Source organism: Gorilla gorilla, chromosome 6, assembly GCF_029281585.2.
Source record: "Gorilla gorilla gorilla isolate KB3781 chromosome 6, NHGRI_mGorGor1-v2.1_pri, whole genome shotgun sequence".
Taxonomy (NCBI): Eukaryota; Metazoa; Chordata; class Mammalia; order Primates; family Hominidae; genus Gorilla; species Gorilla gorilla.
Window position 1 is genome coordinate 84,314,142 of NC_073230.2, and position 15,535 is coordinate 84,329,676.

The following is a 15,535-nucleotide window of genomic DNA, read 5'->3' on the forward strand; positions in this document are numbered from 1 at the left end:
GCACCATTCAGGCCAGGGTGGGCTCCAGATCGCATTTATTCACCTCCAAAGAGGGCTGCAGACCAAGGGTCACCACCGGGCTCCCTCCGCTGGCAGGGCCTGCATGCCGGGAGCCATGGTCACATTAGAAGGTCCGGGAGCGCAGCCCAAGTGGGCGTGTGCAGCGGCCGTGGACAGAGTGCAGCGGGCAAGTCACTGAGCCTCAGTTTCTCCATCTAGAAAATCGCTGCGGCTGTGCGGACTGCATGGCACGCAGTGAGCTCTCAGGCGTGATTGCTCATCCCTCTGGCTTGGCGGAAGGAGGCCTAGAGTCCTGACCTTCACCGACCCCGCCAACGTGGCATCTGCTACCGCCTCCGAGGCAGAAGGGGCAGCGAATAGGAGCGCGCATGCGCACTGGCCGTGAGGCGGCCTGGCTGCGGCTCACCGGCGACCCCGAGTTGCGACGACGGGACGACGGGAACCACCGGCCTTGTGCACAGATAGACGCTTGAGGTTTTGCACAGAGGGTCCTTCCAGGTGATGGAGGCTCCTCGGTCCTGGAGAGCCTACTGGGGTGACGGTCTAAGGGCCTGACAGACCCCCGACAGCAACAGGTCACATCTGGACACGTGGTCGTCTCAGGTCTAGAGAAGGCAGCTCCCCAAGGTCAGGACCGGCTATGCCTGAAGCCCCAAGTCTAACACTGTATGTGGCATACAGCAGATGCTTAATAAATGCTTGAGGAGGTGGATAAGGGCTAGAGCCATCCATATGCGCAAGAGGGTTGGAGGTGGTGGCCAGAATTGGTAGTCAGATGACCATGGAGAGTCCCACTCTCAGAAAGGTGCTGTGCCCAGGGGCAGTAGAGACGCCTCTGAATCCTCACCCCGCCCAGCCACTGATGTGTGGGATGGGGGACGGAGGGTGGCTCAGGTCTCATAGGCCCCAGGATGGGCCCAGCTCCCTGCATCAGGCAAAGCACAGTCCTCTGCAGGCCTCCTCCCAGGGTCTGGAAGCTTGCGGTCAGGGCGGCCTGTCCACACAGTCTCCAGCCTCCCTCGCAGGAGGTCAGGTGAGACAGAGGTGGGGATGGAGGTGGGGACTGGGTATCCAGCCTGCCCATGGCCCTCCCCTAAACCCTCCTGAGTGCAACTTACAGATGCTTGGAGAGGGAGAGAAACCAGAAAGGCAGAGGAGAGGCAGGGGGTGCTGGTGCTGGGATTCCAAGCAGGGTACAGGGTGTGCTGGTGGGGGGGAAAGGCAAGGAGCCCTGAGGGGGCCTGTGGGTGCAGGAGCTGGGACAAAGCACCATGCACTCGCTCCCGGCGCCCCATCTCCCCCAGTCCCATGCAAAGAGGCCAGGCTAGGGGCTGAGGCTGGGGAGGGGTTCCAGGCCAGGCTCGCAGCCCACCGGCAGTGTGGCGGCCTCGCTGGGTGGGATGTGGTGGGTCATGTAGCGCTTGCCCATGAAGGAGCCGATCCGCAGCTGCTCCGGGGCCTCCTCCGGCCACCACAGGCTAGAGCTGGGCGGGGAGAGGAGAAGGAAGAGACATATGTCCCTGCCACATGGGGCACGTGCTGGGTCAAGGTCTGCTCTCCTCCCTCCCAGCTCCCTCATGTGCAGTCTCTCTCTCTCTCTTTTCTTTCTTTTTTTTTTTTTGAGATGGAGTCTGGCTCTGTCACCCAGGCTGGAGTGTGGTGGTGTGATCTAAGCTCACTGCAACCTCCGCCACCCGGGTTCAAACGATTCTCCTGCCTCAGCCTCCCGAGTAGCTGGGATTACAGGTGCCTGACACCACACCCGGACAATTTTTGCATTTTTAGTGGAGATGGGGTTTCACCATGTTGCTCAGGCTGGTCTTGAACTTTTGGCCTCCAGTGATCCTCCCACCTCGGCCTCCCAAAGTGCTAGGATTACAGGCATGTGCCACTGCACCCGGCCTCACCTGCAGTCTCTGATCCTTCCTTCCTCCCTTCTAGAACCAATTGGAGGACCACCTCTCCAGGTGGCCACCCTGACTACCCTGGCGTCAGCTTACTAAACCACCAGAGGATCCACAGACAGCAGGTGAGGCCTGGGAGGAGAAGGGCCTTGGCTGAGGACACACTGAAAAGACAGGGCCCGAGTGAGGCGGGACCTCCCGAACCTGTCCTCAGAGGGGCTGCTGGCCCCATCACTGACCCCTGAGGTGCGAGATACTCAGGGTGGGAGTTCCCTGCACAGGCCCTGGGAGGGGCGCTGCCCAGCTCGAAACCATGGGGCTCGGCAAGGTGGCTCACGCCTGTAATCCTAATACTTTGGGAGGCCGAGACGGGAGGATTGCTTGAGCCCAGCAGTTCCAGACCAGCCTGGGCAACATAGCAAGTCCCTGTCTCTATCAAAAATAAAATAAACCCCATGGCATGCCTGGAGGGCTTCCAGACACTGGGACCAATTCAACAGAGGGGTTCTGGGTGGGAGAGGGGCCCGAGGGGGTGTCCCCACTCACAAGCGCATGGTAGAGGCTGCCAAGAAGGCCAAGAGTAGGAGGCCGGCCAGAGAAGAGAGAACAGAGGTAATGACGATCATGCTGCCACTTCGCCGCCCTGGCCAGGTGTCGATGGATCCGGGGGTCTTCCCTGCACACACACCAGCTGCTCAGAGGGGCTGCCCCTCGACCCCAGGGCTGGCTCTCATCTCCTCCCTCGCTCCCTCCCCACCCACGCTGGCCTAGCTTCAAGGCCTGGCTGTCTCATATCCCCAGGCACCCCCCTGATCCCGCCCCCCGTCCCTCTTCCTCGGGACGGCACAGCATCTGTTCTCTGCCAGCCTGGACCACAGCCTCCGCCCTGCTCCTACCTTCTAGGCTGCTCCCTCCCACGTGCTCATCCACTGCCCTGCTCCCTGGAGCCTAGCAGTCAAGGCCTTCAGATGACAAGACTTCCACCCCACACCCCCTGACCTCTGAAGCCGTCTCCCAGGAGACCCCCACCCCCTACACCTGGGCCGTGGCACTCGAAACTTCTGGGCCTGGTACATTCACGCTTGCCCCTTGGGGTCTGCTCAGAACTCAAGCTGGCTGCCTCCCCAGCCAGCCCCGACCCTGACCCTGACCTCCTCCACACCCTCTTCCTCCCTCCCAGCAGGGGCTGACACAGGCTGACTCCCTACAGGAGGGGGGAGGCTGTCTGTGCCCACAATGTGGCAAACGCTTGTGGATGGGCCGACATGGTACCCCTGCCGAGGGGGCTGGCTGGGTGCCCCACTCCCCCAGCATGAGGTTCTGTTGGGGGCTGGGCCCGACTTGGACATGGCCTCCAGGCCCCCAGCCCTGTGGGAGCAGGGGTGTGGCCAGCTCAGCAGAGGTGGCCCAGAGAGATCGTGAGTCCACTGGGGGCAGCGCCCCTCCTGCCCAGCGCTACCTTGGTGGAGAGTGATGGGGTCTGACCACTTGGTCTCAGCCCTGGGTGAGCCCCTGGTGTCCATCAGGAGGAACTTCACCCTGGGGATGGGAGATGGTGGGGGAGGAGGGGAGAGCTTCAGAGGCCAGGACCACCCTGGGCAGGGCCAAGCCCCAGGCAGCTCCTCTGGGGCCCTCCCATGGATGTGGAGTGGGATTGCCCGTCAAGAGCAGCAGCCCATGGCCTGGCCCTGCTCTGAGAATCCCCTGAGATGTCTCCAGCCACCTGGCCTGTGCCACCACCCCTCATCCCCCTGAGCAATTGCTCTCCAGACACCAGACCTGGGCCGGGGATGCTGGTTTAGGGGCCCTGGTTCCTAAATGTCACAAGCCAAAAGAGCAGGTGAAGGTGGCTTAGCAGGGCACATGGGGCAGGGGTCACAGGCCTCCCGGAGGTGCAGCAGTAGCCGGGGGGCAGGGGGCTCAATCACCAGCAGCCTGAGGACCCAGGGCACCAGGAGCCCCGCAGAGGGGCTCAGTTTGTGTCTTTGCAGGGCTGGGAGCTCTGGAAGGCCTGGGAAGCGGGGAAGGACCTGGCAGGTTGGCATTGAAAAGAGTGGCTGCGGGGGATGGGGCGGGGCATGGAGCTGGAAGGCTGAGCCAGGGTGAGGCAGCGGGGAGGGCAGAGGGTGGACCTGGAGAGTGGGTGAGAGGGCAGAAGGGGGCTGGGTGGAGCGGGGTGCTGTTCCAGCCTCACCACGCCCTGCCTTCCCGGCTTTCCCTGGGCCTGGTCTTCCTGAGGTCACCCCGCCTCCTCCTGTGTCTGGACAGTCCTGACCTGGACACACTGCCTGCTTCCCCATCCCGGCTCCACCCCGATGTTGGCAGGCCACTTGACCTCCTGTGCCTCAGTTTCCTCATCTGTAAGAGCGGGTGGGAGCCACCTCTCCTGCTCCCTGCCTAATACCAACGAGACTGGGTCTGAACTCGGCCCCCGAGTTTCCTGCCAGATCTGCCCGTGGTGGGGGACAGGGGCCTAGACTTTGGGGAAGCTGCCCCCTCCCACCTTGACTAAGATCCCGCCTCCCCAAGGTGCCCACCCGCTCCTCCTGGGCCTTGCCCGGCCCCAGCGGGGGTGAGCACTGTTGCTGACTCTACAGTGGAAGGAGCCTGGGCTTGCAAAGGGGAGGACCGGGGCCGGGGGACCCCTCCCTGGAAAGATGCTAGAGAGAGCATCCCTGGTCCCAGCAATGCCTCCGCCCCAAGCACAGCCCCAGTCCCAGGGCTCCGGTGGGGACCACCCACCGATAGGGTCCAGGGCCAGGGAGGGGCGCGTTGCAGAAGGGCTGCTGGTGGCAGCCGTGGTCATGGCCCACCCGCAGCACGGGGACGCCTCCGCTGCCCGCCATGGGGTCATCACAGGGCAGCTGGTCCAGAGACAGGGGCAGCGTCATGTAGTGGCCATCGGTCAGCAGCTGTGGGGAGGCCGGAATGTCAGCCAGTGTCTCCGGGTTCTGGAAGCCCCTGGAGGCTGCAGGATGAGAGAACAGATGGAGGTGGGAGGGGAGAAAGCAGCTTTGTCCTTATGAGTGGGGGTTCTGCGTTCGCCCAGTCTCCAGCCCTGACCCCCCATGCCACCCCCTCCCTCAGGGCCCCCAGAGATAGTCCAGACCCAGTCGACTTTGTTACCCCTGAAGGGGAGCTTCCCTCTGGCCTTTTGTCCCCACCCAGAGCCAGGAGTGGGGAGCAGCGGGCAGTCCCAACCTGCCCAGCCCCAGCCCCAGCCCCATCGCAGTGCACTGGCCCTGCCCCACAGGAGGCCACATCCTCCCAGGTCGCAGCCTCGGTTCCCTGTCCAAAGGAAGAACTACTTGGATTCAGAGAAAGGGTTGCAGAGCCCTTGATAGCTGACAAACCCACCACTTGCACTACTCCCGGGATTTGGTGTTCACTACGTGTGTATTTTTCAATACACATATTACCCCTTTAGATAAAGCCCAATTCATCCACACCTACTCTCCCAAAGGCCCCCACAGGGGCTCAATCATTGAAGGCGCTTGCTGGTGAGGGGCTCCTAGGGCCCACCACTCTCCTCAGCCGTCACCCTCACCCAGGCCCCACAGCAGTCCCCGCACCATTGCTGAAGGCCACCACGAGCCAGACGGTATCGCTGGCGCTGGCAAGCCCATTGAAGACACAGCGTGGCTGCTCCAGGGAGAAGGTGGTGGCTGTGACCTTCCCTTCCAGGTCCCAAGCTGTTATCTGTGGTGTGTAGGGCACCAGCTCTGTGGCCACGGGGGACAAAAGGTGAGCCACGGAGACGGGCGTGGGGGTCCCTGGGGCTGCCTCTCCCAATCGGAGGCGGGCGGGCGCCCAGGGTCCAATCACTCCAGCAGGGCCCCCAGCCCCTTGGGTCTGGCTGGACGCGTCCATCCGGGACCCCCACTCACCCAGGCTCAGGCTGGGCCGGAGACAGTTCAACGCCAGGAGGAGCATCTGCAGCCCTAGTTGAGGCTTCCCCCAGGGTAGCCCCATGACAGCCGCCAGCACCCGGGAGGCTCAGGGGCTGGTCTGGCTGCTTCGGTCTGCACCCCACCCCCAACAGCTTGGCCCTGGAGAAGCTGGTTAATCAGGCTGCCCCAGGGGCTGGAAAGACCTGCAAATGTAAGTGCACCCCACCCCCTTCCTCCCAGGCCAGCCCACAGCAGGGAGGAGCTGGGGGGACTCTGGTGGGAGGCAGGCCAGTATCCAGCCCCACTGCCAGGGCCAAGGGAGAGGGGTCACTGGAACCCCAGATGCCAGCCAGGCCATCCCGGAGCCTGGATTGGGGCCCCTCCCAGTCTCTCCGCCCTGGGGAGGAGGGTCTGGCTTTTGGAAACAGGCTCAGGACCACATGCCTGAGATTCCTGTGCCCCAGGTGCCAGGAGCCTCCCTCTGCCTTCTGTCCCCACCCAGAGTCAGGAGTGGGGAGTAGCAGGCAGCCCCAACCTGCCCAGCCCCATCCCCATCACAGCACGCTGGCCCTGCCCCCCACGAGGCCACATCCTCCCAGTTCGCAGCCTCGGTTCCCTGTCCACAGGAAGAAGAACTTGGATTCAGAGAAAGGGCTGCAGAGCCCTTGACAGCTGACAAGCCCGCCACTTAAACACTACTCCCGGGATTTGGCGCTCACTATGTGTGTATTTTTCAAGACATAACTCACATACCTTCACAACCTTCACAGCTCAGTGGCTTAAATATATATATGTCACCCAGGGAGGTCAGTTCACAGCTAACTGGAGCCTCAAACTCCCAGGTTCAGTTAATCCTCCCACCTCAGCCTTCCCAGTAGCTGGAACCACAGGCACACAACACCATGCTCCGGCTAATTTTTAAAATTTATTTAATTAATTTTTTTTTAAGATGGAGTCTCCTTTGTTGTCCAGGCTGGAGTGCAGTGGCGTGATCTGGGCTCACTGCAATCTCCGCCTCCTGGGTTCAAGCGATTCTCCTGCCTCAGCCTCCCAAGTAGCTGGGATTACAGGCACGTGCCCCACGCCCAGCTAATTTTTGTATTTTTAGTAGGGACGGGGTTTCACCATGTTGGCTTGGCTGGTCTCAAATTCCTGATCTCAAGTGATCCACCCGCCTTGGCCTCCCAAAGTGCTGGGATTACAGGCGTGTGCCACTGTGCCTGGCACCCCTGCCGATTTTTTTGTTTTGTTTTTTTTGAAACGGAGTTTTCACTCTTGTTGCCCAGGCTGGAGTACAATGGCTCGATCTTGGCTCACCGCAACCTCCACCTCCTGGGTTCAAGAGATTCTCCTGCCTCAGCCTCCTGAGTAGCTGGGATTACAGGCATGTGCCACCACACCTAATTTTGTATTTTTAGTAGAGACAGGGTTTCTCCACGTTGGTGAGGCTGGTCTCGAACTCCTGACCTCAGGTGATCCACCCACCTCAGCCTCCCAAAGCGCTGGGATTGCAGGTGTGAGCCACTGCGCCTGGCTGGCCAATTTTTAAAAATGTATTTTTTATAGAAACAGGATCTTGCTATGTTGCCCAGGCTGATCTCTAACTCCTGGGAGGATCAAGCAAATCTCCTGCCTTGGCCTCCTAAAGTATTGGGGTTACAGGCGTGAGCCACCGTGCCTGGCTATTTTTTTTTTTTTTTTTTTTTTGAGACATGGAGTCTCACCCTGTTGCCCAGGCTGGAGTGCAATGGCGTGATCTCTGCTCACTGCAACCTCCACCTCCTGGGTTCAAGCAATTCTTCTGCCTCAGCCTCCCTAGTAGCTGGGACTACAGGCACCCACCACCATGCCCAGCTAATTTTTGTATTTTTAGTAGAGATGAGGTTTCACCAACTTGGCCAGGCTGGTCTCGAACGCCTGACCTCGCGATCTACCTGCCTCGGCCTCCCAAAGTGCTGGGATTACAGGCATGAGCCACTGCGCCCAGCTGCTAATTTTTAAAAATATAGTTTTTGAGGCTGGGTGTAGTGACTTACGGCGGTAATCCCAGCACTTTGGGAGGCCGAGGTGGGCAGGTCACTTGAGGTCATGAGTTCGAGACCAGCCTGGCAAACATGGTGAAACCCCGTCTCGACTAAAATTACAAAAATTAGCCGGGTGTGGTGGAACGTGCTTGTAATCCCAAGTACTCAGGAGGCTGAGGCAGGAGAATGACTTGAACCCGGCAGGCGGAGGTTGCAGTGAGCTGAGATCGCACCACCGCACTACAGCGTGGATGACAGAGTGAGACTCTGTCTCAAAAAAATATAATAAAAATATATTTCTTGTAGAGACAGGGTCTCACTGTGTTGCCCAGCCTGGTCTTGAACTCCTGGCTCAAGGGATCCTCCTGCCTCAGCCTCCCAAAGTGCCCAGATTACAGGCATGAGCCACAGCGCCCAACAGCTTTTAGTATATCAACAAGGTTGTGCAACCATCACCAATTCCAGAACCTTCTTACTTCCCCAAAACGAAACACTACACCCATTAAACGGTAACTCTCCATTCTCCCCTGTCCCCAGTAACGACTAAGCTACTTCTTGTTTCCATGGTTTTGCCCGTAATGGACATTTCATAGGATGCAGTCACACAACATGTGACCTTTTGTGTCTGGCTTTTGTTACTTTTTCAAGGTTCCTCCTCGACTGTGATTGCTTCATTCCTTTTCACAGTTGAGTAATATTCCATCCTGTGAACGTATCACACTTTCATTCATCGGTGGATGCAGAATTTGTTTTTTTCCACTGTGGGGCTACTGTAAATAATGCTGCCATGAGCATCTGTGCGCAGGCTTCTGTGGGCACATTTTCAATTCTCTTGAGAATGTACCTAGGAGTGGAACTGTGGTCATATGCTAATGCTGCTTTTTGAGGTTCTGTTTGCCAAAGTGGCTGCATTTTACATTCCCAGTAGCAGTGGATGAGGGTCCCATTTCTCGACATCCTCTCCAACACTGCTTTTTGTTTTAGTATAGCCATCGTAATGGGTGTAGTGTGGCATCTCATGGTTTTGTTTTTATATATCTTTTTTGAGACTCCACCCGGCCTATTGCAGAGTTCTATGGGTTCTTTATATATATATTCTGGATACTAGATCCTTATCAGGTATGCAATTTGAAAATATTTTCTCCTATCCTCATCCTCAGAATCCTTTCAAGGAGAAGCACCCAAGGCTCAGGCGCCCACCCCAACTCCTGCACTCACAGGCAGTGTGAGTACACAGTCTCAAATGTGGAACCAGGCCGGGCACAGTGGCTCACGCCTGTAATCCCAGCACTTTGGGAGGCCGAGGTAGGAGGATCACCTGAGGTTAGGAGTTCAAGACCAGCCTGGCCAACATGGTGAAACTCTGTCTCTACTAAAAGTACAAAAATTAACTGGACGTGGTGGTGGGTGTCTGTAGTCCCAGCTACTCGGGAGGCTGAGGCAGGAGAATCACTTGAACCCGCGAGGTGGAGGTTGCAGTGAGCCGTGATCGCACCACTGCACTCCAGCTTGGACGACAGAGCGAGGCTCCGTCTCAAAAACAAACAAAAACAAATCAAATGTGGAACCAAACAGGTTTGGGGTCCAGCTACGCTGGGGTCTTTTTTTTTTTTTTTTTTTTTGAGACGGAGTCTCGCCCTATCACCCAGGCTGGAGTGCAGTGGCGCCATCTCGGCTCACTGCAAGCTCCACCTCCCGGGTTCACACCATTCTCCTGCCTCAGCCTCCTGAGTAGCTGGGACTACAAGCGCCCGCCACCACGCCCAGCTAATTTTTTGTATTTTTAGTAGAAACGGGGTTTCACAGTGTTAGCCAGGATGGTCTCGATCTCCTGACCTTGTGATCCTCACGCCTCAGCCTCCCAAAGTGCTGGGATGACAGGCCTGAGCCACTGCACCCGGCCAACACGGGGGTCTTCTAGAGAGACCTCACTACCCTTTTTACCCTGGACCAACTTATCATTAGGCACAGTGTCCTGGGCCCACACTGTAAGAGCTGACATACATTTTTAATTTCTTTTAAAATCAGAAGGGAAAAAAATGAACCTTTAGGTGAGAGAAAATCCTCTAGTATACATTAATATATTCATCTTTATACCAACATGTTGTAAAATAGGTTTAACAGAGAAAGGGGCTCACCAAGGCCAAAGTGCCTCTACTTTCCACAGCCATGAATGAGGTGGCCCTACCGTCCCCCTCTGGTCCCAGGCCCAAACTACTCCTCCCGGACAAGCAGCAAGATCTTGACTGGGGATATCTGATCCTCCTTCCAAGAGGAGGAAGAATTAGAACTTTGAGAATGGTGTCAGATCAACCCTGGCCTGGATTCCACCTACCTAGCCAAGCATTCAATCTGTCTCTTTTTATTGATTTTACAGATGGGATCTTGCTCTGTTGCCCAGGCTGGAGTGCAGTGGTGCAATCATAGCTCACTGCAGCCTTGAGCTCCTGGGCTCAAGCGATCCTCCCGCCTCAGCCTCCCGACCGCTGGGACTACAGACAGGTGCCACCATGCCTGGCTTATTTATTTATTTATTTTTTTGAGACGGAATCTCGCTCTGTGGCTCAGGCTGGAGTGCAGCGGCATGATCTTGGCTCACTGCAACCTCCACCTCCCAGGTTCGAACGATTCTCCTGCCTCAGCCTTCTGAGTAGCTGGGATTACAGCCGCATGCCACCACGCCTGGCTAATTTTCGTATTTTCAGTAGAGACGATGTTTTGCCATGTTGGCCAAGCTGGTCTCAAATTCCTGACCTCAGGTGATCCACCTGTCTCAGCCTCCCAAAAGTGCTAGGATTAGAGGCGTGAGCCACTGCACCTGGCCTAATTTTTTTTTTAGAGATGAGGTCTTGCAATTTTGCTCAGGCTGGTCTCAAATGTCTGGACTAAAGTGAGCCTCCTGTCTCGACCTTCTGAGCAGCTGGGATAACAGGCATGCATCACCATGCCTGGTTCAAGTCATTGCACCTTTGAACCTGTTTCCACATCAGTAAAACAGAGACAGCAGCTCCAATCCTAAGTGAATGGCATTTTGTGAACCACAACCCCAGGGCCACAAAGGTGACAGCTGGTGCTCTGGGGTGACAGCCCCTGGCACGGCAGGGAGATCAGTGTAGGGCATGTGGAGGCCGCACAGCCCAGTACCGTGGGCTCCTCCATGCCTCGCTGTGGCCTGTTCTTCAGTTATCAAATGGGAGCCGATGAGCCCATGGGACCCCCTCTTGCTCTGATGCAGGAAGTGGGGGGGGCACACACACATGCATGCACACACTCAGGACCTGCTGGCTTTGGCTATAGAGCATTTATTGCAAACAAAATTGAGGTAAAAGAAGCTGACCCAGAACCCACGCCCGTCCAGGCTGGGGAAGTCTCTACTCGCCCCATGCCAGGCCCCGAGCACCGCAGGCCCGAAGCAGCCCCCAGAGGACGGGCCCTGCGCACTGAGGTAGCTGCATCTTAAGCCCCCATGAGTACAACTGCCCAGGGCTGCCCAATTCCCAGAGGGGAGGAGGAGAGAGAGGCAGGCAGGGGGAGCCCTGGCTTCAGGTGGGGCACACCCCATACCCTCAACAAACCTCCCAGCCTCTCGGGCTGGGCACTTCCTGCCTGGCCACCCAGCCAGCCACGGGGCAGCGGGGTGGCCACCAGAGGCGGGCGTGCTGGGGTGCGAGGTCACTGCTGCTCCAGGCAGTCCTCGGTCACCCCCTGGGCAGCCAGCTCAGCCAGCACGTTCTGCAGGTAGTTGGGGTCGGGATAGCCGTGGCCCGTAACGTTGCGGTCCATCTCTGTCTTGTGGTGGATCTCGTTCCACACCACGGTGTCCGTCTCACCTGTGGTGCTGGACGTGCCCACTGTGAAGATGAGCCGCCTCTTCCAGGCTACCTTCAGGAGCTCTAGGACCTGCCCGGGGAGGAGGAGGGGGAAGAGGAAGGAGGGGACGGAGAGTGAGAGGGGCTCAGTGAGCAGGCACGGGTTGGCACCATGTTCTTCCCATCCCAACCCCTCCCAGGTGACTCATCCACTCCCTGGCACTCACCCCATCTGCAGGGACCCCAAAACTGCCCACTGGACAGTACATTAGGATCCCACGTGAACCTGGGCTCCAGCCCACCCCGCCTCGGTGCCTGGCACTGCCATCCGTTTGGTCCTGATGCCCAGGCACCATGCTCGAGTCCTCCCTGCTTCCACAGCCAGTGCTGGACGAGCGCCCGCCCACCCACCCTCCCTGGTGGAATCCAGGCCTCCCTGCCCTCTCCCTGCCCTCTCCCCGCCTCCAGCTCCGCCACCTCAAGCCCATTCTCACACGGCCAGAGCTTTTCCAAAGCTCCATCAGCAGCTCCACCTCCGTGGCTTCGCTGGGCACTCAGAACCAGCTCTACCCCTGGTGCTGGCCTGGGGGGCAGCCCTGTCTTCACACCCACACCACGGGCTCCCACCCTCCTCGCCAGCTATCCTGCCTTCCTGGAAGGCTCGTCCCCAACCTTCTCTGCAGCCACAAAGTCCCTATTCATGTCTCAGTGCAGACACCACTGCTCCAGCCTTCCGTGGTCACCTGGTCTAACACAGCCCCCGGTCCCTGCCTGTCACACTCTGACTCTCAGGAGCTCCTGACCCCACCCGGCAGGGTGCTGGAAGGTGATGGCCTCTCCTCCTCCCTCGAGGCTATGTGAGGTCCAGGCTGCCCTCCCTGTACCTACAGCAGGTCCCCAGAAAAGAGCAGCAGACACTCGGCCCAGCCTCAGCCTCTGTCCTCCGCTGCAGAAGCAGAGTCCAGTGTGGCGCCTGGCCTCCTGCCGCCTGGTCAGGGCCCCGTCCACCCCCGGGGCGCATGGTGGCACTCACCTTGCGGCCCTGGGCGTTGTCTGGAAGGTAGCACTGGCGGGGAAACCCTCTGGCAGTGAACGGCTTTCCGGGATTGGGGTGCTCAGGGCCCTGCGGGAGGAACAGACACCAGGATAGGGTGCTCCGAGAGCCCGCACAGGGACAGGCCCCTGCACAGCTCCAGCTCCTCCCCCGCTCCGAGATGCCAACCCCAAATGTTCCTGAATTTCCCTCTGAGCTGTGGAGAAGTGGAGGGAAACCAGGGGAAAGGCTCATGGTTCAACAAGACAAAAAGATGCCTCCATCCACCACAGGTGGACCTTGGCTGGCAGCCAGTGCCCGCTGCCTGCTGCCCCCTGTTATCTTCCCACCCTGCCCCAGGCCCTACGATCCACCTTGGCTCAAGACAGGAGACCGAAAGGGCTAGGGCCCGTCTGAGTCTCCTCTGGGACTCTGGGGCCTTGTGCCTGGGCTCCTGACACCCACACGCCTGGCCCTGCCACTCCCAACCCAAGGTTCCTCGACGCACACCCTGCTGTGGCCCCGCTTCTCCAGCCCCTCCGCAGGGTTCCTCCCACTGAACTGCCTGCCCTTCTGCCCAGAACAAGTCCAGCTAAGATGGCTCCTCCTCTAGGAAGGCTTCCTTGGTTCGGGAAAGAGTGGAGGGCCAGCCTTTTGCTGCCACAGCCCTAAGAGCTTACCCTAAGCCCCGGCACTGCCTCCCCATTCCCGGCCCTCCATGGCCCTGGCCTTAGGGGACCTGGGGGCCTGAGCTTGGCCACATGGGCATCCTCAGCCTTGATCCAGGGGCAGACTGCTGGGACGTGGGCGGGGTGGGAAGAGGAGTGGCCAGAAGTGGGGGACTCAAGAAGGCTCCTCACCTGGATGCCATGGGGAATGCTGTAAACTATGAGGATGGTCCCGCAGTCCTCGTGGCCGGGGAGCGACATCTGGAACCGTAATACCTCCATCTTTCCCTGGGGCTGGGTCCCCGTCTTCTCTCCATAGATGGTTTTGCAGGAGGGACACTGCAGACTTCCATCCTGAGAGAGGCAGACGCAACCCACTGAGCTGGCAGTCTGAGAACACCCAAGACCGTCACCTCCACCGTCAGACGGTAAAGGGCCCCGGGAATGGGCTGGCCACCATCCCAGGGAGTTGCTGGCAGCCTCCTGCCCGGAAACTGGCTTCCAACAGCTTCCCTGGAAAGCTTTGTTTTGCACCAGCAACTCATGCCATTTTCGTTAAGGGACATGCTATCAGGAGACAGGTGGCGAGTGGGAAAACTCGGATCCTGAGCAGAAATCTCCACGGGTGAATCGCATTTGCAGTTGGATAGACAGCCTTGCAGCGTCTGATCTGCGGAGCTGGGCCCTGGCTGCCCAGGACGGCAGACACTAGGGAAGGCCGAGCCAGGCTCCGATGCGCCACATGACTCGGTTCTCTAAGCCTCTAAACTCTGCCCATCCCGCCTGAAGGCCGATGCAGGGAGAGCAGCTGGGGGTCGGTCTGGGCGCGGCTCTTCATGTGTAGGCTACCGTGGGGCCCAGGATCAGCCCTGCCTCAAGGCCTGGCTCCCACCTCCCAGTGGGGTGACCGTGGGCACAGCCCCTGCTCTGAGCCTCTCCCTCATGAGCACTGTGCTGACTGCACAGGGATGCTGTAAGGAAGAAGGGAGACAGTGTCTGCGGTGCTTACAAGTGGCCGAGGGGGAGGCGGTGCCCTGAGGCTCAGAGAAACCCAGAATCTTCTCAGGCCTGGCTGGAGGGGTGGAGGGAACCAGCCGCACTGGTCCTCCTTTCTAAAGTGTGGGGCAGACCTAGAAGAGTAGGGCAGGCCTAGGAGAGCCGGCCAGGCCTTTAGAAAGGTCTTCAAGCTGGCCCCACGCCCAGCACCATCTTTTGCAGAGGCCCATTCCTACAGCCAGCCCCGGAACCCTCCCGCCCCTGCAGGGGACAGCTCAGGACTGTGGGGGCGGGCCACCCGCCTCCGCCCCGGGCCAGTGGGGGCACCTTATTGCCGTTGCAGTACATGGCCAGGAGGCACAGCAGGTGGAAGGCGTGGCTGCACTTGGTGAGGCGGCCCACAGCCAGGGGCCCGATTGCCTTGCAGTCAGTCACATCGCTGTATCCAGACGCTGCAGACAGCTTCTCCATGCAGATGATGCAGTCCTGGAGGAGACCAAACACGGGTCATGCTCCCCAACAGTGGGCTGGGCTGACGTGGGCCAGTCTTGGAAAAAGAGGCTTTCATGTGCTGAAATGCTGGAAGTGCAGTCAAAGTCAATTCCGAGGCCAGGCGCAGTGGCTCAGGCCTGTAATCCCAGCACTCTGGGAGGCCGATCACTTGAGGTCAGGAATTTGAGGCCAGCCTGGCCAACACGGGAAAACCCCATCTCTACTAAGAATACAAAAATTAGCTGGGCGTGTTGGCAGGTGCCTATAATCCCAGCTACTCGGGAGGCTGAGGCAAGAGAATCGCTTGAACTCAGGGGGCAGAGGTTGCAGAGCTGAGATTGTGCCACTGCACTCCAGCCTGGGCGACAGAGCGAGACTCCGTCTCAGAAAAAAAAAAAAAAAAGTCCATTCCACAGGCTGGAGACACAGGTGAGTCACCGGGACCTGTGCCCTTGAAGGACTCACCAGCAGCACAGGCCCGACATGACAGCAGAAGCCACCAAATGGGGAGGACGGACAGGGCAGGATCCTGGGGGAGGCCCTCGGAGTGGGGTCTTACAAGGGAGACAGGAATTGCCAGATGGACAAGCACAGAGTGGGCACCCGGAAGAGGGAGGAGGACGTTCTGAAAGAGGAACCAGCGCATGGGCACTAAAGCTGGCAGGGGGTGGGCTGGGAGCAGGAGATGAGACAGGATC

At 58.9% G+C, this 15,535-nt stretch overlaps 2 protein-coding genes across 21 annotated transcripts in view; both read right to left on the minus strand.

Moving 5' to 3' along the window:
* UPK3B (uroplakin 3B) lies at positions 1-9,100 on the minus strand. Of its 2 annotated transcripts, XM_004045623.5 has the most exons (6): positions 5,813-9,100; positions 5,498-5,647; positions 4,668-4,893; positions 3,385-3,464; positions 2,472-2,601; positions 1-1,505 (listed from the first exon to the last, which is right to left on the minus strand). In XM_004045623.5, exons 1-6 carry the CDS (start codon positions 5,895-5,897, stop codon positions 1,346-1,348), a joined length of 831 nt encoding a protein of 276 aa, XP_004045671.4. In that variant the 5' UTR covers positions 5,898-9,100; the 3' UTR covers positions 1-1,345. The 2 variants fall into 2 exon arrangements, with proteins under 2 accessions (XP_004045671.4, XP_055248786.1); XM_055392811.2 differs by lacking the exons at positions 1-1,505; positions 5,498-5,647 and having other exon boundaries at positions 2,477-3,464.
* Positions 9,101-11,121: 2,021 nt separating this feature from the next.
* DTX2 (deltex E3 ubiquitin ligase 2) overlaps positions 11,122-15,535 on the minus strand; it is a 45,434-nt gene continuing 41,020 nt past the window's right edge. For all 19 annotated transcript variants that reach the window (XM_031006382.3, XM_031006387.3, XM_055392798.2 and 16 more), the window contains 4 exons: positions 14,673-14,831; positions 13,542-13,703; positions 12,682-12,771; positions 11,122-11,739 (listed from right to left, as the gene is read on the minus strand). In XM_031006382.3, coding sequence (XP_030862242.2) covers positions 11,512-11,739; positions 12,682-12,771; positions 13,542-13,703; positions 14,673-14,831 — 639 coding nt within the window. In that variant the 3' untranslated portion in view covers positions 11,122-11,511. The remainder of the gene's footprint in view (positions 11,740-12,681; positions 12,772-13,541; positions 13,704-14,672; positions 14,832-15,535) is intronic.

Coding starts and splice junctions, on each gene's coding strand:
- UPK3B (XM_004045623.5), bottom strand. CDS start 5,897: ATGGGGCTACCCTGGGGGAAGCCTCAACTAGGGCTGCAGATGCTCCTC. Junction 3,465..4,667: donor CCTGGCCCTGGACCCTATCG/GTGGGTGGTCCC, acceptor TCCCATCCCCAG/GGTGAAGTTCCTCCTGATGG. Junction 1,506..2,471: donor GCAGCCTCTACCATGCGCTT/GTGAGTGGGGAC, acceptor CTCCCCGCCCAG/CTCTAGCCTGTGGTGGCCGG.